The sequence below is a fragment of the Nilaparvata lugens genome, chromosome Y, assembly GCF_014356525.2.
Source record: "Nilaparvata lugens isolate BPH chromosome Y, ASM1435652v1, whole genome shotgun sequence".
Lineage (NCBI taxonomy): Eukaryota > Metazoa > Arthropoda > Insecta > Hemiptera > Delphacidae > Nilaparvata > Nilaparvata lugens.
Genome location: NC_052519.1, coordinates 5,010,794 through 5,028,897, shown reverse-complemented (window position 1 = coordinate 5,028,897; position 18,104 = coordinate 5,010,794). Strand labels below are relative to the sequence as shown.

Sequence of the window (18,104 nt, the reverse complement as noted above, 5' to 3'; positions counted from 1 at the left end):
TGACCTTGAAGGAAGACCCCAACTATACGTGCGTCATTTAGCTGACACGTCTACAGAATGCATGGTCTTTAATGCCGTATCCACACTCTCGACAAGTACGTACAAATGACGACGAGCGCCGCTCTGCCTCCGGGTCTGCTGCAAACGGGGAGCGGTGGCCAGTATGGTGGGGTGGGGGGCGGTGGAGGTGGTGGCGTTGGAGGCAGTGGGGGCGGAGTGATGACGTCACAGCAGCGCAAATCTGACAGCAGCATCTATGTGATGTCGGCACCCTCAGGGGCTTTGTTACAGTATGACCTGGAGCCAAGACATATCGCCGGTTGGTATTCAATGATACACAAAATACAAAAAATAATTAAAATTGAGCTGGCGAGTGGATTAGTCATTGCATGCAATTACGGTATGACGCTATTAGATAAAAGCAATGTACCTAGAATACAAGGTAGTGTTCATTAAAAGATGAGCAGTAACAAATTCAAACCAGGTGTTCGGTGTGACAATGACGTGCTCTAAAAATCTATTCTTCCTGTTTCTACAATGTTAAATTATGCGACTTTGTAAGTCTTTTCTCAAAAAATATATAACTTTTAAAGACATTGACAACTCTTACGATTCATACAATATTTATCTTGATTTAGAGTTTCAATACTTCTAAACGGCTGAAACTTTCAGGGCATGCACATCGCATATTTGTTGCTCACGTATTGAAAAACCAACATGTTTTTTGAAAGAAAGAAAAAAAGGAAGAAAGAAATAAAGAAATATTATTGCCAAAATCATTAAACAAACTTTACAAAATGAATCGCTTATTTCTGGCTCTTCTGTTAATTAAGATTTAATTTATAATAAATTTGATAAATCGATCATTGATTGAAAAATGTTGAACGTAAAAATATTCATTGTACCATTATTATATAATATTTCTCTTACAATCTTGATATCTCGTCTGTATGATATATCAGCATAATATACGGAATATACCGTATATCAGTGAATAGAACTAGTAGTTCTGTGAACAGTAGACCTCGCGCATTTATAAACCACAGCCTCCTCTAATACTATCAATCGGAGTAAATTATTCTCTGTCCTGTCGTGTCGGCGAGATATTTGTGTGTAAACAACTAATGGCTGTTTGGGTTGTTGTAGGTACCGACAATGCTAAAAATTCGTTATGAACAACTATTCTACTATCATTAAAAGTTTACGAAGTTGAAAGCAGTTGCTATTTCGAGTTATCAATATATTGTGTGATATGCAATTAATAGTCCACATGACAGCTGATATTTTACCAAGTTACATTGATATATTAATTGCATGCGTCAATGCATGCAATTAATAATCCACTCGACAGCTGATTTATGATCAATAATTCTATAGTCAGATTTCTACGGTTATATTGGCGTTCGAAGGAGACTCATTTTCCTTACATATTATCCTTAAACTACAAAATTTCATAAAACCTTATACATACGTCGACGCGAAATTCAAAAAAGAAAATTCCTGTTAAATTTCATGAAAATCTATTGCTGCATTTCGCCGTAAATGTGGAACATATAAACATAAAGATAAATTATTATGTTCCTTAATGTCGAGACATTTCGAGCAGAAAACATGACATTTTCGACATTCTAGAAACGTTTTTGTTTCAAAAGATAAGTAGGTGGTGAAAGCGAGAAAGTTTCTCACAAATAATTGAAATTATTTTTCCAATTGCCAAAAGTAGTCGGAAAATCGTATTTTGGTCTCCAAGGAATTTTAAAGTTAGGAGAGCGGCTACATGGTATGCATTGTTTACCAAATTGTAGGCTGAAGGCTGGCAATTTACAAGATATTTGACTGAATTATTTCAAACGCAAGCAGCTGATTGCCTCTAGAAAGGCTCTAATGAAACACTGCTTGGATTATTCGAGGCGAGGTTGTCATTTTCACTATTTATAATCATGCGGCTTACAGTTGCTGAATGTTTCAATCGTTCTGTATTCTGTTCTTGTTGATCCCAGCTATTGATAGCATATGGTGGCACACCATTCATCCGCTATCCTTGACTTTGAAACTCCTGAGAGGCCAAAATACGCTCTTCCGAGTACGTTTGACAATTGGAAAAATAATTTCAACTATTTGTGAGAAACTTTCTCGCTTTCACCACCTACTTATCTTTTGAAACAAAAAAGTTTCTAGCATGTCAAAAATTTCATGTTTTATGCTCGAAATGTCTCGACATTGACGAACATAATCATTAATTAAAAAATAACTATAAGTCGGATAAAAATGATCCAGACACCAATAGAAAGGAGACATTCTGCCCGGTAATTTTATATAAAATAATTATGCATTACGACGCCCCATGATTCTGGGAGAAGTAATATTCAAAAGAAAAACAATTCTTCGCGATGTTTCCAATTTTATCATAAAAGTTAAATTTCCTTCTAATCCTTCAACCCTGAACCTTTTTCAGAACTACTAGGATATCGGGGATGATATTATCCAATTCTGACGTTGAATTGGAAATTTGAGAAAGTTGCAATTTTACACGATTTGGCAACCCTGTAATTTCTTCGGATGGAGGGCCAAGTCTCAACTTATTTTACACAAACTATAGTTCTTGATTTATGATAAGTTCAGAACTTTCGAGGCGTGAAGAACGTTACAGATTTTTTCGGAAACCTGTGCATTATTTTTGAAATATTTTACTTTAATGTTTGTAATATTTGACCAGTAATTGATTGCGTTTTGCAGGTCTATCGAAGGACCGTGTCTCCGATGACACGGCCATTGAGCTGTTGGTGGACGCCAAGGCGGAATGGCTGGTGATGTGGCCGCCCCTCTTCAACCCGGTACAACCGCCCCTCGCCGCCTCCAGCCCCTTGCTGCAAGGGGCCAACTGCCCCCTGCTACAGGGGGGCAGCAACCGCCCCCACAACCACGCCAAGCCCAATCCGCATCATGACGAGCACTGGTTGTCGCAGGTATTAGACCAAACATCGCCATCAAATTAACAAAATTTCAAAGTTTCTGAATTAAAACCACTTCTGAAGTGGAAACTGTCATCAATTTATTTTTGAATATTATTTTTATTAGTTGGAAGATGAGTCGTGGAATCAAATTATTGTTCTACGTAATTAGTAAAGCAATTAACGGCCGGTTTCCGAGCTCGGGATTCAGCCAAGTTCTAGACTATAAACAGCTGGCATCAGAAAATTGGCTTTCCGAAACGAGGCCTAGTCATAGTTATTATGATAATCTTTATTTTCTCATTTCTGTGAACAGTAGACCTCGCGCAGTTATAACGACGTCCCAAACCATAAGCACATCCACACTGATACACTAACTATTTATATGTTCAGATTTTCATGGTTCTTTTGAGTTTTGAATGTCTTTCTTTTGTATTATTTATGAAAATTGTTTAAGCACTGGGATGTGCTCACAACTGAAAATTTCATTTTTTATTGTATTCTTCTTCATTAGTTTGCATTTAGAAGATTAAATGTTGGCTGTATGACTTGTTTTTGGTTATCACCTGTATAATTGGTTTTAACACGAAATTATTCAATTCTTATAATATATTATTTATAAGAAGCATTACTATAATATTTATTATATAGGTAATAGGTAATATATAGGTATTTTTTTCCATTTTTCAGTATTGCTATAGGCTACTTCGCACTGTTTGCTTTATGAACTCACAGCTAGCGCACAAGTTTAACTTTGCTGGCTGTGCCAAATAATTTAGATCTACCGTATTATATTTTACATTTTTATTATGCATTTTGTATGTATCATTCATTCTTATTCTTTTAGATCATGCTTACACAAGATTTAATTATCATATAACACTTTCCGGAATTTAGCGCGAGAAAACCAGAAGTCATCTAGGCGCCCAGACGAGCTGTTATAAGTTTTTTTCGTCCTATTTAATAGTGCATAAAAATTCAATGAGGCATGCAATTCTTAGTCTACACAGCTGCTAATTTTTCACCAAGTTACATTGAGATATTGAATTATTGGATGCGTCATGGCATGCAATTTACAGTCAACTCGACAGCTGATTTATGATGAATAATTCTATAGTCTTATTTTCACTCTTATATTGACGTATGAAGGAGGCTCCTTTTCCCTTTTATATTATCCTTGAAATGCAAAATTTCCAAAAACCTTTTATATACGTTGACGCGCAATTTAAAAAGGAACATACCTGTCAAATTTCATGAAAATCTATTACCGCGTTTCGCCGTAAATGCGCAACGTATAAACATATAAACATTTAAACATTAAGAGAAATGCCAAACCGTCGACTTGAATCTTACACCTCACTTCGCTCGGTCAAATAAATTGGAAACGTTTTTCCTTGAAATAAAACATTCCTAAAAATTCAAAATAGCTGAAAATTTACACTATTTCCACTTTATTTTATTTTGTGTTCAATTTTCTAGTTTTTCGAAATTCAATTTAACCGTAGACTGCGACTACGCCCCATTTCGGAAAGCCAATTTTCTGACTGCAGCTGTTTAAAGTCTAGAACTTAGCTAAATCCCGAGCTCGGAAACCGGCCTTTAATTTCTAATGTGTAATTTATGAACGTGTGTTTTATCACGTTCAATAAGTGAGTAATAAAGGCAATATTATGATTTTACCTCATACTTCATCTATACTATAATAAAGGAAATAACTGGCTTATACAGGCACGGGATAGGACGCATCATCACGTCTGATCTACTGGACTGATTAACTTGAAATTTTACATATAGTTTCAGAATTTACCGAGGATGGCTATAGGCCTATTTTAAATTCTTCAAGATTTCAGTAGGACAAGTTTTCAGTTTGTCAAGAATTAATTAGATCCTTGTGTTATTACAATAATTATGTAAGACGTGCCTATTGCTTTTATAGCCTGACTAGCTTTCCCGGCCAACTTCGTACCGCCAAAAAGTCAATTTATCTCATGTCAAACTTGACTTTATTTGGTGAATCATGAAATTTATCTGACAATCAATATTTTCATTTATATCTCAATACGGACTTCCTATGTGTTTAGTCATGCAGCATTTATTATTCCGACATTGCAACATAAATATTCTCGATCAATTGGTAGTAATATCTATCAGTAAAGTGTTGAATTAAAAAAATAGATACCGGTAGGTTAAATCGGTGCTTCAAATATGAATTTAATGTTTTCATAGTTGTTGATTGTCAATAGATGGTCCAGGAAATATGCGATGTACGATGAATTACACAGAATTCCATATTCTTTCCATCTTCCATTTTAGGATGAGTAAGCTAAGCTAAATTTAAAAAAAAAAATCAATTTTGTCTGCCATTCTTCAGTAATTAATGATTGCAATATGAACAACTCTCTTTCATGAGATGAATAATAAATTATTTTCCAGTTTCTCAATGATAGGGGAGTGATAATTATTTGTATAGGTCTTCTGAGGAACGATTATCTACAGCTGGTACCAATCAACTACGGTGCACTAACTTCAACTCCAAATTACCGTTTTAATATCAGTACACAATTGATCACAGGGTGACGTGTTTATTATACAGCTGGTAACTTTAGATGCTAAATTATAAGTAGCCACTCGGCCTAAAATTTCAAAAACATAGGTATGTAAAATGGATTAATAAATAATTATTATTAGTCCCCCTATAAAAATTTCTGGTCATAAACCATCCCAATATTCACACAACATATTCCCAAAGTTTTATGCTGTTCTGTCAAGAGTAGTTTTCGAGTATATAGGGAACAAACAAACTAACAAACACACAAACAGACATTCATTTTTAAATATATAGAGATATGATGAGTAAAATGAAACTTGATCCCTCATCTATAAGCCGGCTGTAAGTCCTCACTTTTACACAATTCCACAGTCTCTCATCTAGGTAAGCTATAGTCAGGTCCAAGTCATTATGACAGTATTTGATTAGTATTGGTGTTGCTATCCTTGTCTATCTGCAGACAAAGCAGTTAACGCTATCCTCTTCTACCTCTGCAACTTTGCCAGATCGTTTTCAACAATGTAGAAATAGACTTACTCAACAAAATATTTAATCTCAATTATAAAAATTCAACATTCAATTATTGAAAAATATATTGGCAAATAAAATAAATGTGAAGTTCAAAACTTGCCATTTGAGAATTATTAATAACATCTCTCACTTTATGACAATTACTTCTTCAAGATGGCTTCCTCCTGAACAAATACACTCTTGAAATCTGTGTTGACGATTCCTCATTGATCGCTGCAACATCTGCGTTTCCTGGTCCCATGATCAGTCCACCTGTGATTTTCTGTTTGTGGAGCTATCTCAAATCAAACGTTTTTACAACTTGATCAATAACTGTGGTTTAATCATAACAGACAATACAAAATGAAATTAACAATATCCCAGCTAAAATGTTGCAGCAATCGTTCAGGAATCTCAACACAGATTTCAAGAGTGTGTTCGTGCAGGAGGAAGCCATCTTGAAGAAGTAATTGTCAAAAAGTGATGTTATTAATAATTCTCAAATGGCAAGTCTTGAACTTTACATTAGTTTGAATAAAATCATTTTTACCCTTCCCATTAACGCCATAAAACGTTTTTAAAAGTTCCCGTTATTCTGTGTCACTCTGTATAATTGAAGCCGTCAATGGGCCTCACGGCTATCATACTTCAGCCAGGACCAACAGTTTTACATGCCCATCCAGTTTAACACGGGAGTGACCATGTTAGAAAATGTTGCTGATAAGTGGGTTTGAACCCGGGATGTCTGGGCTGCTACGCTATTGTGAGGTTCACATTATAATGGCAGTGTTTGGTTAGCAATGGTATTGCTATAATTGTCTATCATCCAACAAAGCGGATAGCGCTATCTCTTTCTCGCTCTGCTCTGTTGCCAGATCGTCTTCTAACAATGTAGAATTAATATTTAATTAAAATATTTCATCCTAATTATAAAAATTTATTATGAAATTATTTAAAAATATAATTTCTTGCCTAATAGAATATAATTGATTATTTTAAACAAGAATGAACAGTTAATATTACATCAATAAACCTGTATCAGCTACCGTCTATAGAAGACATTGACAAGACAGAGGCAACGTTGTTCTCCTATCTTTCTCCACTGCCATTATAACGTGGACCGGACCTTACTGTATCCACTAGGCCATGGATCACTCCATTTTGTGTGTAATTTGACTTTCCTTGCCCTATTACCATAGGTAAGGAAAGTATTGCTTTCCGAAAAAATTTAAGGTACCCCAATTTCTAAATTTCTATACGTTTCAAGGTCCCCTGAGTCCAAAAAAGTGGTTTTCAGGTATTGGTCTGTATGTGTGTGTGTGTATGAGTGTATGTGCGTCTGTGTACACGATATCTCATCTCCCAATTAACGGAATGACTTGAAATTTGGAACTTAAGGTCCTTACAATATAAGGATCCGACACGAACAATTTCGATCAAATGCAATTTAATATGGCGGCTAAAATGGCGAAAATGTAGTCAAAAACAGGGTTTTAAACAATCTAAATTAGAACTTTTCTGTTTTTAAATATTTTGACTGAATAAAATTGGACCTGGATTCAAGTGTATGAAACATAACCTTCTTTTTGGACCATTTATAGTGTATAAATCAAAATTCGGGGAAGAAACAGTTTTGGGCTGTGCCTGTTTGTCCTTCCCCAATCATTTTGAAAAATTGTGCTCTGTTTATCAATAAATAAATAACGAGCAAAGCTTGGTGCCTCGATATTAATGATTATGTGATTTTATGACGTGGCCTATACTTGTGTAATATTTGTCGTTGGCAATAACTTGATTTGATTATTTCTGCTTATTTTGTTGTTGTACCGGATAATTAATTGATTAATTTGCGGTTTTTCACAGGTGGAGGTCAATGCCAAAGCATCAGTAGCTTGGAGGACACCAGTTCGAGTTTCAGCTCTGCCAGTCGGGGCTGTTCCCCCACCCCCTCATTTACAGACCACACCAACCTCATCTTCAACAGCGAGCCAGTCTGACCCCATAGTTAGCAAGCGACGTCATAAAACATGTCACATGTATAGTTGGTAAGTTGTGTCATGAAACATGTCACATGTACAGACTTGCTCATAATTAGCAAGTGACTTCATGGCAAGGTAGAAGTAGATAAGGCGGTTACAGAGCTCGACCGACCGTCAGTGCGTACGTCAGTCGCGCTTGTCTTTTCCATAGATATTCCATGTATCCGTACAGAGCAGGACTGACGGCACGCATGCGTACTATCAGGACCATGCGTTTTATACAGCGTACGAATACCGTCGGTCGAGCTCGTGCGCATCCGTTCCATCGGTCGACTGACGCGCTATTGAAACAAATAGAAGCTTTCAGAGCTGTACTGATCAGTAGCCCGATCGCAACATAACCAATGTGCTGACACCTCTGCCCGACAATCAGCTGATATTGAATTAATAGCATAATGAGTGAATTCATAGTGTCATATTTGAATTCAGAGTTTTTCTATACATTTCTTCAATCATTTCTAAATTTTGTATTGAAAAAATCATATATCATCAATATTATCTACATTTATTTGATCCGTAGCTTAAAGTGACTGCAAGTATTCCCAATGGTGATACAAGCTCGAAATGACTCATCGAAATTTCTGATGGACATTCTGAGGTAATTGAAAAATGTATCTTCACCCCACGCAATGATGTATATAATGTTACTAAATACCCTTTGAAATGCTCTTTGGGCGACCATCGGGTAAAATTGATATCTACGTCTTTTTATCTTTCGTTTACGAAGATAATAAGCTGCAATAACAATCTGTAAAGGCGTCCATTTTGTGAGTCAGAAAAACTGATGTATGGTCAGGATGGTGCATACGCACTGACGGTTGGTCGAGCTCTGAATGTGTAAAACTGATTCATCGATGCGTACGGTCAGGATGGTACATACGCACTGACGGTCGGTCGAGCTCTGTAACCGGCCTAAGAGGTATATTGCTCGTCAGTTTATCAGAGCTTTTTCATGGTCGATTTTATTTTGCGTGACGTCAAACATTCCCGGTTTCAATCTCTTTATACATGCCCTCTTAAGCCTTGTTTTCACTAGTAGAGTTAGTGGTCGAGTAACTGGCATACTACTTCTACCGAGCTAACTCTACTCTACTTACTTGGTCGAGTAACTGGCATACTATTTCTACCGAGCTAACTCTACTCCACATACTTGGTCGAGTAACTGGCATACTACCTCTACCGAGCTAACTCTACTCTACATACTTGGTCGAGTAACTGGCATTCTATTTCTACCGAGCTAACTCTACTCTACTTACTTGGTCGAGTAACTGTTTCCACTACAATTGAGAATAGTAGGTAAAGTGTGTTGTTTAGTGAACAGAACTAACCTTAAAATGTCAATACTTTTCAATAATTTAACACTTAGGTTCAACTCACACCTTCGTGACTCAGGTCGAGATGAGACTCGACTCTAGTCGAAAGCAAGTGTTTTCAAATGGTGACAGTCGCGAAGACTAGAGTCGACTGGTCTGACTGTCACCATTTGGAAACACATTGCACTCGACCAGGGTCGAGTCTCTTCTCGACCTGAGTCGCTTAAGTGAGAGATGAGCCTAAAACACCTAACACTTTCTAATAAATAACAATACTTCTTAAACTTGATATCCTACGGTACGACTCTACTCTATTAGCTCGAGACTGGTTTCATTGGCATAGTAGTGGTAGAGTAGAGTGAGAAGCGGTGGAGGGGGAAAGCAAGTGGTAGAGTACTATCCCACGGTGATGTATCACTCTACTCCACTAAAAACTAGTACTCTACCATAAACGTTTTCATTGGGAGTTCACAAGATAGTTAATACTTGCCCAGGGAACTCTCTACCACTAACTCTATTGATGAAAACCAGGCTTTACGGAGGATAAAAAGTAAATATTGACACGATGAACAGAGATGTTATAGAATTTTTCCATAAAATTGAGGTAAAATAGAAGAGATGTTGTCAGTTTCACTTGATTTATTAGATCTAAACTGAAGTTTCAATGCATCACCACCATGTGGAGTTCCACATGGAGTTACCGTAATAATAATTTATCGAGTGACCTGGCTGGCTGAGGTCTGGTGTCAGCGTTTTCAGGTCGCAACTGATCAATTTCAGGGCCTCTGACATGACCTAACGACTGCTCTTTAGTCAGTTGACAACATCTCTTTCATTTCACCTTATAGCCCAGTCAATAAAGGTTTTTTCGATCCGAAAATTAAATAAAAGCTGAATCTTCTACCATCGATAGAACCCTCCCAGAGGGTCATTCTCCCAAAAGTCCCAAGAAATCTTCTTGGAGCTTTCCCCCCTAGCACCCCTCAAAGTTGAAAAATGCAGGTAATCACGGAAAATCAATTATCTCTGTACCCATTGATCGGAAACAGCTATATTATATGCCATTCGATTCGTTACATTATGGACTACAATATAAATTCATTCATTTTTTCAATAAAATTAACAGTTTTCTTGATAAAATAATATATATGTAAAAATTTAGGGGGTTTGCGATTTGATTTTTTTGTTTTCTTCGATTAACTTCGAAGCAAGTAGTTTTAAAGAAAATGAGCCGAACAATTAATGTAGCCACTCTCATTGCAAATCCATTGATGTATATTGTTATGTATTTGCGATTCGATTTGACGCCGTGGAAGGGGAAACAGTCGACGCGGAACGGCGCGGCTGACTCTCTTAGCCATAGTAAACAGCAAACTGGAAATCAATTATCTCTGTAATCATTAATCAAAAAAAATCTATCATATGCCATTCGATTCGTTCAATCAAGGACTACAATAATAGTCGAATTCATTTCCTCAATAAATCGAACAGTTTCCTTAATAAAATAATATAATGTAAAAATTTAGGGGTTTTTCGATTTGATTTTTTTGTTTTCACCAATTAACTTCGAAGCAAGTAGTTTTAAAGAACAATGTGACGAATAATTATGGTAGCCACATTCATTGCGAATCCATTGATGTATATTGTTATGTATTTGCGATTCAAGTTGACGCTGTGGAAGGGGAAACAGCCAACGCGGCTGACTCCCTTCACCATAGTAAACAGAATAATACAGTATGGCACTCGAAACAATCAATTTTGTCTATTGTTTTGACAAGCCCTGTATATAGATTTTCACTTTTCAATACTCTTAAAAAATATTACAGTTTTCTTGATTTAACCATGCTCATGATGAAAATCAGGATTTCGTTGTTTTCTCACTGAATTTATTATATTAATTTGAAGTGTGCCTTCCCCATACGAGTCAGAGGTAACACAATTTGATAACTCTAGTTTCAGATATTGATGTTTTTCAACGAAGTTTCATGATATATTATGTGTCCGACTCTTCATCTTATCCTTATTTTGTGAAAAATGAAGATTCAAAATTTATTTTCGTAGCTTTTCTTGTGTTTTAACTTGTTTCATCACTCTTTATAATTTAAACACTTGATAATGGAATGAATATCATCAGATCACGTGAACAAAAAAGTTTTCAATTTGAAAGTAGATTAATTTGTTGCACATTCGGTTCAAATATTAACAAATGTTACCAAATATTATCACATATAGTGAGAACGAATTATTCTGAAGCTTACTATTCTCACTGAACATGAAGAGGCAATACCAAGCCAGAATCGCAGTTCCGTTCAAATCATTATTATCAGAGCTTTCAAATTGATGCTATGTAACTATGGATGTTATCCCCATCTCACAATTTCCCTATTCATCCTTATCCTGATTCAGAATAAAGTAGTTGATCTCTATAATCACAAAAATCAATGTACAGTACCTATAATAAATAGTAAAAATAACAAAATTTCTAGTAATAATGAAACTTTTCCTAGGTATGAATTTCAAGGCTCATAAAATGACTTTCCCTCAATCACAGGCAGAAATTCCAATGATTATCATAATTTAATGAAAATTGTTTATATTGTACATTGTTCGACGTAGGATAAGCTACATCTTTAAGGTAACCAACGTATTTAGGATTATGATGTTTATGAATGAAAGCGAGACTGTGATAGAATATTGGTCAAACTGAAATATAAACATTATAGACAATCCATATTTCTGATCAACTATAATTATAAAATAATGATAGTATCAAGCCGTAATGAATTGAGCAACTGAATTTCAAAGTTACTATCCACTGTTCAAATCGCACTGTGATTTCCTTTTACTTCCAAATGGATTGAATTGCCTCACTCTTCAACGTAACACTTATTGAAAAAAAACCAGTGGAATGTGAACGTCATCCAAATAGCATTTGAATTTCAATTTTCAGATCATGAAATTCATAAAAAACTAATTCATAAGAGAATAGTGATGAATTGCAAACAGTGCAAGTAACATTGATACAAAGCGATACAATGAAAGTCAACATCGATTAATTTAATATTGGATAAATTTATATTATTTATAAAGCTTATAAAATGTAAAACCAACATTTTAAATTTTCTCTACTGGAGCAAAACATCGATAGAAAATAAAGAAGAGCCCATCATAAGCACAATATACTTGTGTACTAGAATTCACTTGAACTAACTCATCACTTCAACCCTTCAATGATCACAATGAACTAGAATGGTATAAAAACCATGGAATTTATAATCAGGTACATTTTTCAAATAGCTTCACCCAACTAAATCTGTGAATGCTAAGTCATAAGAAATCATGTTCAATAGATTCAATTTGAATGCTTCAAATAGAAAATGATCTATTCTTTTGGTGCCCTAATCAAAATCAATTTCAATAAACATTAATCGACATAAAGAAAAGCTTCTGCCAACCTTGTATAGTGAATGACAAGATGCGAGTGGAGGTGAAAAATCGATATGTTAACAAAAATAATAGAAGATGATGAATCGTCTTTCAATTAATCTTATACGGTAGGGTACTTTGTGGTTAATACTGTGAAACACTTTCATGATTTTCCTACCTTTTATGCATGCTTACTCTTCCTTAATTTGTATGTTTGCATGGCTTTCATCTTTAGAATCTACTGAATTTTCATATTGGACTGTCTAAATAATCTAGATTCAACTAGTAAGAACGGAAGATAAGCTACTTTACAGAGATAATCATAGAAAGTTTCGACTCAACAAGCCCAATGTATAATTTTTGTTATGCCTCAGCCGTCATATATATTTAGCACGCTTTGATTTTTCAGGAAATTGCCACTGTTAACACTATTGTAATCTATGATTTATCTCAGTTTTTGACATAGCTTATGATAAATTTCAGCATAGAATTATGATAATACATACATATTTTAAATATGTATTATATTATGTGATAGTATGAATATTTTATCGGTTGCAAACAATATCTTTGTCTGTCATAGAATGCATGATTTAGCACATCTATAACAACAAAATGATTTTAGAGAATTTAGAGAATTAAAATGTGAAAAATTAGTTTCATCGCATGTCAAAACAATAGACAAAATTGATTGTTTCCAGAGCCATACTGTATTATTCTGTTTACTATGGTGAAGGGAGTCAGCCGCGTTGGCTGTTTCCCCTTCCACAGCGTCAACTTGAATCGCAAATACATAACAATATACATCAATGGATTCGCAATGAATGTGGCTACCATAATTATTCGTCACATTGTTCTTTAAAACTACTTGCTTCGAAGTTAATCGGAGAAATCAAAAATCAAATCGAAAAACCCCCAAATTTTCACCCCCCAATAATATATATATATTATTTTATCAAGGAAACTGTTTGATTTATTGAGGAAATGAATACGACTAATATTTTAGTCCATAATGTAACGGATCGAATGACATATGATAGATTTTTCCGATTAATGGTTACAGAGATAATTGATTTCCAGTTTGCTGTTAACTATGGCTAAGAGAGCCAGCCGCGCCTTTCCGCGTCGACTGTTTCCCCTTCCACAGCGTCAAATTGATTCGCAAATACATAACAATATACATCAATGGATTTGCAATGAGAGTGGCTACATTAATATTTGGCTCATTTTTCTTTAAAACTACTTGTTTCGAGGTTAATCGGAGAAAACAAAAAAATCAAATCACAAACCCCCTCAATTTTTACATATATATTATTTTATCAAGAAAACTGTAAATTCTATTGAAAAAATGAATATAACTAATAATGTAGTCCATAATGTAACGAATCGAATGGCATATAATAGAGCTGTTTCCGATCAATGGGTACAGAGATAATTGATTTCCCGTGTTTACCTGCATTTTTCATGTTTTAGGGGGTTGGGGCGGAAAGCTCCAAGGGGATTTTTTGGGACTTTTGGGAGAATGACCCTCTGGGAGGGTTCTATCGATGGTGGGAAATTCAGCTTTTATTTAATTTTCGGATCGAAACTGCTTTTTTGGACCTTTATTGACTGGGCTAGTAACTAAATCTTTCATAGATAATGAAATAACACATACAATCACTTTCTCTTCCAAGAGAAGCTGGTAATACCAATTCTCTACAGGAAAAATACAAGAAGTAGCCCTTTAATTATGTAATCTATGCCCTATAATAGCACACTGTATTTACTTGATATTAGCATAGAGAAAATATAGCATAAGAAGAAGATATCCCATGCTATAGGTCGTTTATGTTCTAAATTTCAAGCCGAAATTTTCTTGAATCAAGCCGACCACTGTCTATTATTTATTTCATTTATTGTATAAAATACTATAATCATAATACAATTATGACATTTGAGGAAAAACTAGGCTGAGTCTGTACTATTTCTCTCCAAAAATTTTGATAGAATGTTAATGTTGTCCAAAAGATAAGGTTATGTAATCACATACTGCTTCGTTACTTGATTTTCGGTCTTGATATTATAACTGTTTTGGCCGGTTGAGAGTGTTAAGGTGCGTACAGATATACGCGCCGCGAACATGAGCAATTCACTTTTAATCAGCTGACTATATCTGTATTTTTACAGAGACGGTAAGATACAGATATAAAAAGCTTGGCATCAGCTGATTAAAAGTGATTTCTCATGTTCGCGGCGCTTATATCTGTACGCACCTTAAGAACGGCACAGTATGAGAGACTACCAGCGACACATAGCTTCACCAAAAATAACACTATCGACTTGAGTTAACAGTGAAATTTGGAAAATAAACATGCTAACCATGGGATATATATTTTTGTGTTATCTTTTCTATATGGTAGTATTCATAGTTTTTTAATTATTTTAAAAATATTTAGTTTTTATCTCCCATAAGAGAATATGCATAAAGCCCACGCCACATGAAGCGTATATTAAGGCGTTATTGCAGGAAAGGATGCTCTTCGATTCCCGAATGCCAACTCAATCAGCTGATAATCAGCCCTAAGAAAGTAGTTTTCAGACAATGCTTTTAGAGTCGTTGGGGCAGGAACATGGAGGAGAGATTTAGCATGAGTAGGTATCACATAGCATAGGTCGCCTATGATCCAAATTTCAAGCTGCTTTTTATTAATTCAAGCCGATTACTATCGTCTACTGTCTATTATACTGCCGGTTGAGAGTGTAAGAACGGCACAGTATGAGAGACTAACAGTGTCACATAGTTTCACATAAAAGAACTACTAGGACTGTCGACTTGAGTTATCAGTGGAAATTGGAACCTAAACGCCCTACACCAAGTATATCTTCTTATTTATGCTGTATTTTCTGTATGGTAGAACTCATGGGTTATTTCATTATTTGAATCGGTCTTAAGAGAAAGGGAACATCTAAAAAATCAGAATTTTTCAGGGGAGAGAAAAAACTGAATATAGATAAAAGTATTGATAATTTCAAGATTGTTTTTTGTCATTAGGGTGCAAACTCTTTCAAGATAACAATTTCAATTCAGTATAAGCACTTATATAAGATTCACCCTAAAAATTGAGTTTTTTGGTAACTTTCTTTTACTCATGATGATATTATAAATTAATCACTCTTCAACTTCTACAATAAACACCTCAACCGAAAGCAATCCAACCTCAAAGCAACGCGTGAAAGGTAACCTTACAATAGCATAAAAATCACAACTGACGAACAGCTAATTTTCGAATGTTCGGCGTTGAAAGGGAACATGTGTGTCATGACTAGTTTTCTTTCACTCCAGTACAGCAAAAATACGATATCTGTTTCTCGTATAAAGAGAATGCTGACTTGTTCCCTTTCAACTCCAATCGATGTATCCCACAGTAAACAACTCATTTCGACCATAAAAAAATGAAAAATTTTGACATGTTCCCTTTCTCCTCAGGCCGATTCATTTGTAAAAGATTCAAACCCAGTTGCACAAAATTCTGTTAACTTCTTACCCCAATTTAATGCCACGAAAACTAATAATAGAAGCCTTCTTCACAAGAAAACCTTCTCTGATTGGTTCTCCAGGAATTCAATCATGATTAAAAATTAACAAACTTTTGTGCAACTAACCCTTATTCTTTATCTCTTGACTTTTTGAAGGTGGTGGCTCGAGAAAAAATATCTTGACCGTCCGAGGATCGAACCCGGAGTCTCTGGTTTACAGCTTCTATGTCGCCACCACACCTGTCATGCAGCCTTCCGATCCGATTCATGTCCGATATTACTGATTAAATGACGGACATGTGTGGCATGCAGCCGTTGTCATCCGTGATCGGATCTGAGTTGGATCGGAACACTGCATGAGAGGTGTGACCTCGGCTTCACTACCTACGTTGTCACAAAACACCTGGGCTAACTATGATATTATCTAATGTATAGTTTATATAGTTAACATTTTTTAGTGTTATTGGCTTGTTCTTATGCATTATGAGGTCCACGTTTAATGGCAGTATTTGATTAACATTGGTGTTGCTATCCTTGTCTATCATTCGACAAAGCAGATAGCGCTATACTTTTTTACCTCCCAACGTAGCCAGATCGATTTTTAACAATTTAGAAATATAATCAAAATATTACATCTCAATTTTGAATCTTGCCATTCCTGCACTGATTACAGAACGCAAAGAATCACTTTTCCGCTCTAGTGCGGGAATAGTTATTTGTGCAACTAGTGCGCAAAGTGACAGTTTGCTGCACCAAAAGAAACGTTTACGCCCGAGCCGTAGGCGAGGGCGGAATGTTTTGTTGAGTGCAGCAAAGGAACTTTGCACACGTATTGCACATTAAATTTTTCCTACAGTTAACATTGAATATGAAAAGTGGGTAATTATGGGTAAAATTGCCTGAAATGCATCAAATGATTTTCTGTGTAATTTTATTATTGATAAAAACCTTAATTTATTGTGAAATTGAATAAAAATGTTGTCGTTGGTTATAAGTGATCTACTTAAGCTGGTTGCACCTCTGCTCACTATAGCAGCCACACCAGTCACTCTTACCAACTTCATTTTCATTTTGCTGCACTGTTGCTCCATATAACCTACTAAGTGTTTCGCGTTGTCATGTTGAAAATCTGGAGTGCAGAAAAATTTTTTCCTGCACTAGAGCGGAAAAGTGATTCTTTGCGTTCTGTAATAAGTGCAGCAATGGCCACTTTTCAACGTAACTGTAGGAAAAAATTTTTCTGAACGCCAGATTTGCAACATGGCAACACAAAATAGTTGGTGGGTTATATGGAGGATTAGTGTACGAAAACAAAAATTAAGTTGGTAACAATGACTGTGGTTAGATTTAGTAAACGTTTCTTTCGGTGCAGCAAACTGTCACTTTGCACACTAGTTGCACAAATAACTATTTCCTACAGTTACCTTGGAAAGTGACCATTCCTGCACTGATTACAGAATGCAAAGAATCACTTTTCCACTCTAGTGTGCAAAGTATTACTTTGCGTACTCTTAATACTTTGTGAATTATCTTGCAGCCATCCCAATCAGCTGTTGACATTGTTGGCATGTATTTTTAATGTGAATTTGTTCTATCTATATTTTTCTGATTTTTAAATAAATGAGAACTCATTGAATTATACATTTTGAATATTATTTATTATTCATTATTTCAAATAATATTTTTTTCATTCATAAATTGATTGTTTGAAAAATTATTTAGAAATTAAGATTCACTCAAAATTATTCAAATTTTTAAATTTATTGTAGGCCTATTAATTTAATTTTTAATATGAATA

The 18,104-nt window shown here is 35.2% G+C and overlaps 1 protein-coding gene across 1 annotated transcript; it reads left to right on the top strand.

Annotated features, from left to right (window-relative positions):
• Positions 1–105: 105 nt before the first annotated feature.
• Positions 106–3,048, top strand: LOC120355109 (breast carcinoma-amplified sequence 3 homolog). Its single transcript, XM_039443427.1, has 2 exons — positions 106–319; positions 2,737–3,048. The coding sequence occupies exons 1-2, from the start codon at positions 106–108 to the stop codon at positions 2,994–2,996; spliced, it is 474 nt and encodes a 157-aa protein (XP_039299361.1). The 3' UTR covers positions 2,997–3,048.
• Positions 3,049–18,104: the final 15,056 nt, after the last annotated feature.